Here is a 10,652-nt window from a genome sequence, read left to right on the forward strand (position 1 = left end):
CATTCCGTCACTCGGAGTACGAAATGTACCTCGTTTCCCGTGCCCGGGCTAACTCCTATTCCGGACATGGTGCAATGTGCATGATATGCATGAAATGCAACTAGGATACAATCCTAACATACTCAAAGCTATGAAAATGAGATGCCTCGAAATGCGTGCACACAGGCACGCAAAACGAGAAAGTGACGGGATGTTAAAAATGAGATGCCTCGAAATGCGTGCACACGGGCACGCAAACCGAGGTAATGGTAAATGCAGTGAAAATGAGATGCCTCGAAATGCGTACACACGGGCACGCAAACCGAGGCAATAACAGATGCAATGCAAATGAGGTGCCTCGAAGTACGTGCACACGGACACGCAAACCGAGGCGATGACAGATGCAACGAAAATGAGATGCCTCGAAGTGCGTGCACACGGGCACGCAAACCGAGGCGATGACAGATACAATGAAAATGAGATGCCTCGAAGTACGTGCACACGGACACGCAAACCGAGGCGATGACAGATGCAATGAAGATGAGATGCCTCGAAGTACGTGCACACGGGCACGCAAACCGAGGCGATGACAGATGTAATGAAGATGAGATGCCTCGAAGTACGTGCGCACGGGCACGCAAACCGAGGCGGTGCTAAAGTGACATGGAAATGACAAATGGGCTTATACCAACATGAGTGAGCCTCAGCCACACTCACATCGGATGCCAATGGCAGAAAATGAAGTGCCTCGAAATGCGTGCACACGGGCACGCAAACCGAGGCAATGCATACGCAATGCATATGACATACAGAATGCAATATGGACTTATACTAACATGAGTGAGCCTCAGCCACACTCACATAAGATGCCGGCGGATGAAAATGAAGTGCCTCGAAATGCGTGCACACGGGCACGCAAACCGAGGTAGTGATAAAATGCAATGAAATGGCATGGAAATGACAAGTGGGTTTATACCAACATGAGTGAGCCTCAGCCACACTCACATCGGATGCCAGCGGATAAAAACGGAGTGCCTCGAAATGCGTGCACACGGGCACGCAAACCGAGGCAATGATAAAATGCAATGAAACATGGCAAAAATGATATGCAAGCATGCTAATGGAATTTCAGCAACAAAATATGGGGGAAAACAGTCCCGAAATGAAGCGAAATGACATGAAATGCAAGGAAATGACCCGAAATGCAACATTAGGCATCCGAAATGGCCTATAGCCATACTAAACATGCACAACATGGACATGCAATGCAAAGACAGAAGCTAGACAGTCCCAAAATAAGCACTTTTCCAGTTATAAACATGGCCAAACAGCAAGTATAGGTATGGCGAAAATAGCATGCAAGAATAGGGGCCAAAAGAGGGGTAATGAAGCAAGTGGTATAAGAAAAACTCAAACTGAAAAATTTCCTTCTACAACACTGAATATGGACCAAAAATATGAACATTTACAGTATATGGCAGCCTCAAAATCAGTATACAAACATGCTAAAAATATGATGCAAAATAAGGCTCAAAAGGTGCTAAAACATGAAGTGTATAAAATAATCACCAAACAGAAAAAAAGTGTGAATGAAACATGAAGTATAGGCCAAAATAAGACCACTTTCAGTTCGGACCAAGGTCCAAAAACAGAAGCAAAGAGGGCTATTAATTTATGCAAAAATGGGGCTAAATAGGGGATATAACTACAAGTGACATATGGAAACACCAAACAATGTTGAGCCCTTCTCAAATGTTTAAGAGGGGCTCAAAATATGCCTCATATCAGTTTACAACATGCTCGAAAATAAATTGCTCATGGGTCAAAAATAGCATGCAAAATTATGACATACAAGATGGTCAATGAAGCAAGTGTATTATGGAGGGCTCAAACAGGGTTGAGCCCTTAATGAGAAGTGAAGATGAGCTCAAAATATGGCCCTTTTCAGTTAGGGCCGAAGCTTGAAACCAAAAAGAAATGAGGCTTAGAAATAGATCAAAGGAAAGGGTCAAAAGGATCAAAGTGTAACTTACCCTTGAAGATCCAAGCTTTTGTTACTTCTTGGGTTGATTTGCAGCTTCTTTAGCCTTCAAGAATCCCTCCTAGCTGCTGGAAATGAGATGGTGGTGGTGGAGCTTGGTGGTGTAGAAGGAATGAAGATTATAGACTTAGGGTTTTTTGAAGAATTGAAGAAGAAGACAATGGAGTTTAGGGTTTGTCCTTGGAGAAGAATTTTTCTAACCCTCATAAAGAAGACCCTCAGCTGGTTATAAGGTCAAGAAAGGGGTGTAAAAGGGGGGTGAGTTGGAGAGGAATCCTCTCTCCCAAAATATCCCCCGGATACAGAAAATATCTGGGGGATATTGCCCCACAGCTGGAAAGGGTACAGTGAGGAGAGCACGGCCGGCCGCTCACTTTTGCTGGAGGTGGCCGGCCGGCCACACCCCCTAGCCGGCCGGCTAGGGGTCAAAAGGGTCAACCAGCTTTTCTGGCCGGCCAGGTATTGGGGAGGTAGCCCTATGTGTGTACAACACAACCATGTAATTGAAATTCCAAGAAAGTGGGCCCAAGGGGTTCAACAATGGCTCGGAAAGAGGGGGTCAAAAGGGTCAAGTTGACTTACTGGCCGGCCATGAACTTTTAGGGGCCTCTCAGGTGTGTACATCACAGATATGTGGTTCAAAGTTCAAGAAAAGAGGTCCAAGAGGTTCAACATTAGCCCGGAAGAAAGGGTTCAAAAGGGTCAGGCGACCTTAATGGCCGGCCATGAACTTTTAGGGGCCTCTCAGGTGTGTAGATCACAGATACGTGGTTGAAAGTTGGCAACGCTAGCTCTAAGGTATTCAACATTAGCCCGGAAGTGCGAAAAACGGGCGCCGGGAGGCTCGGGAGGAGAGATAACTGGTTGCTGCAACAATTGCTGGCCTCCCACCCTTCAGTGACCTTCCTCGGGATAAAACAGAGGTACCTGCCAAAAATGAGCGAAAACCGTTGCAAAACGAATGTTCCGGAGCCAAAACACGCAGTTCGGGGTCCTAGAAATGGGCTGTTAAGCACCGAAAATTGTATTCGACCTCGAAGTGGGTTTCTCAGCCCCCAGTGTCCCTCAAAATGGATGAAATAAGATGTATGCCAAAAATCAGAGCAATAGGAGATGGTTAAGCGGTCCCGAACCGAGGCACACGGCCTGACGGCTCCGAAAACCGGGAACCGGACTCCGAAATGGGCAAAATGGCCTACGGCCACCAAATGTAGCCTACGGACATTGAGAGATGGTCTACGGGACCTCTCCCTCCCTTCAGGAAAAGAAACAGAGAAAACCGAGTCTGGTTCGCAAACCGAGACAAGGCACAGAAAAGGGTTCGGAAGTCCGGAGGCAGGGCTTACGGCCGCGACTCTGAAACTTCTGAACGAGCACATTATGCAACATCACCAAGCGCTCAATTGGCGACGTCTGAGTCTTAAGGTCGGTCAAAAATGGGGTGTCTACATTCGCGTTATCGAATTGTTTGCCATTATCAAAGATGATGGTTTGAGGGATGCCAAATCGGCAAATGATCGATTGCCAGATAAACCTGGTGGTGTTCTGTTCGGTGATTGTGGCAAGGGGTTCAGCCTCGACCCACTTGGTGAAGTAATCAATGGCAACGATCGCGAACTTGGTCTGACCTCGACCGGTGGGAAGCGGACCGACCAGGTCGATCCCCCACTTGGCAAACGGATAAGGGCTGCAGAGTGTGATTAACTCTGTAGGAGGAGCATAAGGGATGTTGGCGAAGCGTTGACATTTATCGCATTTGAGCACGAAGTCGGTCGCATCCTGATTGAGAGTTAGCCAAAAGTACCCAGTACGGAGTATCTTCTGGGCAAGGGACCTGCCTCCTGAGTGATTACCACAAATCCCCTCATGGATCTCCTACATTACGTAAGTTGCTTGCGCTGGATTGAGGCACCGTAGATATGGCCGGGAGAAGTCGCGTTTGTACAATATATCGTCGACAATGATGTAATTGGACGCTCGGGATCGGACTTTGGAAGCCTGCTACTGGTCATCGGGGAGTGCTCCTATGGTCAAGAATAGGAGGATGTCGGATGCCCAAGGGATAGGTTCATTTTGAATGTATTGTACAGCTTGTAGATCGGGTGAAACGGCCGGGTGGTGTAGATATTCAACGCGGACATCATGGTTGAGAGTAGGATGGTCAGCAGAAGCCAACTGAGCCATCTCATCTGCTTTGGAGTTTTCTGCCCGAGGAATATGCCTGATGTGGAAGGTATTGAAGAGGCGAGCAAGGGGGAGTGCCAGGTCTCTGTAAGCTCGCATCGTGTCGTCCTTGGCATCAAAGTCCCCTGTCATCTGACCGACGACGAGTTGGGAGTCGCTGAATACTCGGAGGTGGCTGACCCCTATGTCCTTGGCGAGGTGGAGTCCTGCTATTAATGCCTCGTACTCGGCTTCATTGTTGCTTGCTTCAAACAAGAAACGGAGGGCACATTTGAAGTAGCCGCCCTCAGGAGAGGTGAGGATGAGGCCGGCACCGCTTCCTTCTCTTCGGGACAACCCGTCGACATTAAGAGTCCAAGAGTGACGATCTTCTGGCTCTGTTGGAGTTGGTAGGGGCGGAGGTGTTGTGGTCGGGGTCGGTTTGGTGAACTCCATGATGAAGTCAGCTACAGCCTGCCCCTTAATTGCTGTCCGAGGGCGGTAAGAGATGTCGAACTGGCTGAGTTCTACGGACCACTGCATCAGTCTACCTGAGAGTTCTGGTTGCTGCATGACCTTCTTCAGGGGCTGGTCGGTGAGGACCACAATGAAGTGAGCTTGGAAGTATAGGCGGAGTCGTCTGGAGGCAATGACCAAGGCCAGGGACAGTTTTTCCAGCAAGGGGTAGTTCTGCTCCGCGCCCCTAAGAGCCCGACTGATGTAATAGACCGGCCGTTGGATTGAGCCATCTTCTCTAAGGAGAGCTGCACTGACTGCGGTTCCCGATACTGCTAGGTAGAGGAAGAGGGGTTCACCCGTGATTGCTTGGGAAAGAAGGGGGGGTTGGCCATGCATTGCTTTAACTGTTGGAAGGCCTCTTCGGATTCAGCTGTCCATTCAAAAGTCTGCCGAAGAACTTTGAAGAAGGGCAAGCACTTATCTGTCGCACGGGAGATGAACCAGTTGAGGGCCGCCACTCGGCCCGTGAGTCTCTGAACTTCTTTGACCGTCCTAGGCGACTGCATCTCAACTAAGGCCTTGATCTTCTCTGGGTTAGCTTCGATGCCGCGCTGACTGACCATAAAGCCCAAAAATTTTCCAGATCCTACGCCAAAGGCACACTTCTCTGGGTTGAGCTTCATCTGGTACTTGCGCAAGGTGGCGAAGGTCTCACGTAAGTCAGCAAGGTGATCGGAGGAGTATTTGCTTTTGACTAGCATGTCGTCGACGTAGACTTCCATATTCCGACCTATTTGGTGATGGAAAACGGCGTTAACCAGCCGCTGATAAGTGGCCCCAGCATTCTTCAATCCGAACGGCATTACACAATAGTGGTAGGTACCTCGGTCGGTAATAAATGATGTGTGCTCCTGGTCGGATGTGTGCATCAGGATTTGGTTGTACCCAGAGAAGGCATCCATGAAGCTGAGCATTTGATGACTGGCCGTGGCGTCGACCAGCAGATCTATGCAGGGAAGGGGGTAGCTGTCTTTGGGACAAGCTCGGTTCAGGTCGGAGTAGTCGACATAGAGCCGCCATTTGCCATTGTGTTTGCGGACGAGGACCACGTTGGACAACCACCTAGGATAGTCCACATTTTTTATGAATTGGGCCTCGAGGAGTTTATCAACTTCGGTGGCTATGAGGGTGTTGCGCCCCGGATGGAAAATGCGTTGCTTCTGGCGGTAGGGTCGAAAGTGGGGTTCGATGCTGAGGCGATGGGTTATGAAGGAGGGGTCGATGCCTGGCATGTCAGAATGGGTCCAGGCGAATACATCTCTGTGCTCGGTCAGGAGAGCAGTAAGGTCGGCCTTGACTTGGGAAGGTAATTGGCTGCCAATCTTGGCGGTTTTGATTGGGTTGGTGGGATCGATGTTAACTTCAACAAGTTCCTCTATAGGTTCACCTCTGACGAGCTCGTCCTCGTCTCGGACGTCAAGCCCTTCAATGATCATGGCCTCTTTTAGCTTGACTTCTTTGAGCGAGGCGACAAAACACTCCCTGGCCACGGTCTGTTCTCCTTTGACAGTTCCAACATCGAGATCGGTAGGAAATTTGATGGCAAGATGATATGTAGATGTGATGGCTTGGAAGGCGTTGAGGGCTGTGCGGCCAAGGATAATGTTGTAGGCAGAGGGGCAGTTGACCACAAGAAAGGTGAGCAACTTAGTGGTCTGCGCGGGTGCTCGCCAATGGTGATGGGCAGATCGATGGAGCCGATGGAGGTCACACGGTCGCCGGTGAAGCCGACCAGAGGGGTTTGGAGAGGAGACAAGCTTTCTTCCCCAATCTTGAGCTGGCGGAAGCAATTGAGGAAGATAATGTCTGAAGAGCTGCCGTTGTCTACGAGGACTCGTTTGACGTTGTAGTTGGAGAGGATGGCGGAAATGACAAGGGGGTCATCATGTGGGTAACGGACTCCCGCACAGTCAATGTCGGTGAAGGTGATAGGCTCGATCCATTGTTTGGACTGTTTGGGGGGTCGGTCCACCGTCGCCACTGCTTTGTCTGAGCCCTGCCTAATTTTTCTGAGTTCTGCCTTCTGAGCCGAGCGGGATGGTCCCCCGCAAGCAAGACCGCCAGAAATAACTCAGATTTCTCCAACTGGTGGAGGGGGATTACCAGGAGGCCGAGGCTGTTTGGTGGGCAATCGTGGCCTTGGTTAGGTGGGCCTTGATTACGGGGTGGCGTTTGTCGGCGATTGTTCCTGGTGAGGTCGGTTCTTTGCCTCTGTGGAGGGCGGTTATCTGTGAATCGGCTGAGACGGCCCTGGCGTATGAAGGTCTCGATCTGATCTTTGAGGTTAATACACTCGTCGGTGGTATGACCATGGTCTTGGTGGAAACCACAGTATTTGGACTGATCTTTGCGAGTGGAAGGGTTTCGTGAAGGTAGGGGCCACTTGAGGGGGTAGTCCCGTTGGATCTGATTGAGGACGTGCTCCATAGGGGAGTTGAGAGGTGTGTATCGCTCAAACCGACCGGTGCGGCCGGGTCGGAGCCGACCGGTCGGCTCGGAGGGGTCGGTCATTATAGTGGGGTGTTTGGCTATTATACTGGGGGGCCCTTGGTTCTGGGTTTTTCCGCTTGTCTCTGGGGGTTGGATTTTTAGGGGTTGGCTCTTGCCGAGCGGCCAGGAAGTCTTCAGCATTCATGTATCTCTGGGTTTTGGATAGTAGGGCTGCCATGGTGGTTGGAGGGTTTTTGGAGAGGGAAAAAAGGAAATCGGACGACCGCAGGCCGACCATGAAAGCCGTGAGAATGACCCTGTCGTCATTCTCAGCTACTTGAAGGGCTTCGGTGTTGAAGCGGGTGACGAAGCTGCTGAGCGACTCCCCCTCAGTCTGACGAATGTTAAGGAGTTGGGTGGCTGGGCGTCTCTGACGCTGGGCTCCGATAAAATGGCTCAGGAAAGAGTCACTGAGGTGTTGAAAGGTGGAGACGGAGTCCGCCGGTAACTGGCTAAACCACAACCGAGCTGATCCCTTCAGTGTCACTGGAAAAGCTCGGCACGTGATCTCGTCAGGAAAAGCGTAGAGGATCATGAGGGTGCGGTAGGTTTCCAGATGGTCGACTGGGTCCGTCGTGCCATCAAAGGAGTCAATGGTGGGCATTTTGAACTTGGCAGGCAATGGTTTGTCGCGGATGGAGGCAACAAAAGGAGAGTTGGCGGTGACTGAGGGCTTGTGCTGAATGTTCTGCATAACCCCTTGTAGTTGGAGCTTCATAGCTCGGAGTTCAGCGTCCCAGAGGGGAATGTTGTCGCCATGGTCGGTCAATGGAGGCTGGACACTGCTGGCTTCCCCCTCAGGGGCGTGTGCCACGACTGACGGTTGTGGAGGTGGATGTGGAGGTGGTAGGCTCATATGTGGAGGAGGAGGGGGTTGTAAACCTTTTGGGTTGGGCGGAGGGGGTTGTGGAGCAGTGTGGCCCGGGGTTCTTTCTTGGTTGGGTGGAATGTCTGGAGGTGGGGCGGTTAGGTTTCTTTGGAGTAAGGCGCTGATTAGGGCCTTGTTTTGCTCGGCCATGTGGTTAATGCTATTAGTAAGTTCGATGATGTATTGTGGTGGGTTGTTTGGATGGGAAGGGTCTGTTTGGTGATCGGTGGTATTATGGTGAGAAGCCATGGATCTAGTCGTGACCATACACCTGGACGGGTGAGAGGAAAAGGTAACGGTGAGAAGAGAGGGCTCCGGCGGTAGTGAACACAACTAGCGCACGAATAAACCACAAAGGTTCCCACAGACGGCGCTAACTGATGATACAGTCCGTCCCGGGTGGATGGGTCAGGCTAGCCCAGGTTCTTCAGGTTCCGGTTTCGGGTGGTGATTCCGTCAAATGACCTGCAAGCAAGTCCAAAAGGGAACGGGGCAGTCCCCCAGTGAACCCTCCGGCGAGAGAATTAGTAGAGGAAAACAGGAAAATGTAGGGAAGAAGATGGAGAGATAAAAAGCTTAACCTTTTTCTTGTGTTTCTCTTGTTGCTTATATTCTTTGGTAATCATTTCACTGTCCCTTGTGACGTGCCCCCTTTCCGCCGAAAGCCTGTGCCGTAGCCTACCTTGTTCAGGGTGAGGGGGCTCTGTTCCGACGGGGAGGTGTTGTCGTAATAAATGCTGTGATGGGCTGCATTAATGGTGATGTGTTGTGGCAATAACTCTGCAGATCTTTGTCTGCTGATGTGGCCTGTGTCTCATCTGTCATGTGTCCGAATGCCCTTGGCCCTCCACGTCCAGGTGGCCTCCAGCTGTCCTGGGCTTTGCCAACCAAGTTATGCTATGGGTCCAAAGCGATGGGTTCGGGGTGGTTTGCCGTGGGCTGTATGCCTCGTGGGCCTGTCCATGTCAGCTTTCATTGTTCACATTGGTTATTCCAATTAATTTCTAAATTAATGTTTTTCTTAATAAGTCAACTCATTAAACATTCAAAATACTCCGTTATTAAATGATTAATCAACTTGTTGATTAGGTTTTAGTGTTAGATAACAACTAAGATTCAAGTTAAAGATAAGAGAAGAGAAGAGAAGAGAAGAGAAGTGAAGTGGTGGCAAGTGGGAGTCGTCGGTGGGAGAAGGGTTGTTGAGGATGAGAAGAGGATGAAGAAGAAAAAAGAAAGGATAAGGGGTTGCAGATTTTGAGAGACGATGGCAGAGTTGCAGAGGGACTAGCAAGAAGGGGAAGTTATTGCAAGTGGTGAAGGTAGTCCTAACAAGAAGTGGGTGAGGAGGGGTAAAATAAAAATAAATAAACCTCAACTAATTAGGCTTAACCTAATTGGTTACCATGACTCTTCTAAGAGTTTAGTGCTAAGGGAGAGGTCATGAGTTTGACTCTCTTTAAGGGAGAAGTTGACTTAGGAGGCAAGCACACAAGGGTAAAGAGAATAACTCCTATCGGTATTAATCTAACAATTAATAATTGACTTACGCCAATAAAAAATAGTTTCAAAATTTATGGTTGAAATGTTTAAGAAGTGAGTTGCCTAGTCAAATTATTGAGATACATTTAAAGCTATCCAACAACTACCAACCAAGTGGAGATGACAAGTCGACTTGATGGGTAAAGTGAGGATTAAAAATATGTGCCATCTCATATTGAGTCATTGTTTGGGGTGTCTTAAATAAGTATTTTTTTTTTAAACTAAAAAGTTGAGGAAAAAAAGATAGATGTTTGAGTTAATTTTTTTGACTTTTTATGAAAAAAATGTGTATTAAAAAATTGTATAACTAAGTGTGTAGGAGAAGATAAGGTAGGAGCCGTACGGAATGGCAGTGGTGACTGACTGTTTGAGTAGATGAGAAATATTGTCTACTTCTCGGGCTTTGATTGGATGGTGTTGTATGGCCCGTGGGGGCCCACCACGGGTCCCGTTTTTCTAATCGGAACTGTTCAATGTGTAGAAATCATCGAGTACTATATTCTTGTAAAAAATCACGTTGATTGGATATCGATAACTATCTGATCGTGTTCGTTTTCTTTGTCAACTGTTAACTATAATACCATCCAATTTTTATAAAAAAATTGATTTGATCATATAGTTAGCGATATTCGATAGACGTGATTTTTTACAGGCATATAGTACTAGACGAGTTCTACATATTAGATGGTTCGGATTATCAAAACGAGACCCATAGTGGACCCCCACAGGCCGAACTTTATCATGCAAATAAGTGAATGTACACATATTATTTTTTGTTTTTCCTTTCATTGCAGGTGGCTGACGTGTCCGTACGTTGATGGATTGGTCGGATTGAACTTTTATATTAATTTACCATTTAAATTAATATTTGTATATTATTTTTAAATTTTTTTTAATAATGATAATTTTTAAAATTCTTAAATAATATTTTAAATAATTTTTTAACTCTTTGACTTTTTCAAGAGTTATCAAACCAGTCCTGAATCTTGTTTGTTTATACGTGATCCAATTTGGATGTGCATTTTCCACGAAATATACGGTAAAGGCTAATCA

General features: G+C 48.2%; 1 protein-coding gene across 1 annotated transcript in view; it reads left to right on the forward strand.

Moving 5' to 3' along the window:
• Positions 1 to 10,417, forward strand: part of LOC145798029 (uncharacterized) — a 43,332-nt gene extending 32,915 nt beyond the window's left edge. The window contains exon 8 of the mRNA XM_082885478.1: positions 10,394 to 10,417. Within this exon, the coding sequence (XP_082741604.1) occupies positions 10,394 to 10,417 (24 nt within the window). The remainder of the gene's footprint in view (positions 1 to 10,393) is intronic.
• The last annotated feature ends 235 nt before the right edge of the window (positions 10,418 to 10,652 follow it).

This window comes from Camellia sinensis, chromosome 8 (genome assembly GCF_055761805.1).
Source record: "Camellia sinensis isolate YWXY chromosome 8, ASM5576180v1, whole genome shotgun sequence".
NCBI classification, from domain to species: domain Eukaryota; kingdom Viridiplantae; phylum Streptophyta; class Magnoliopsida; order Ericales; family Theaceae; genus Camellia; species Camellia sinensis.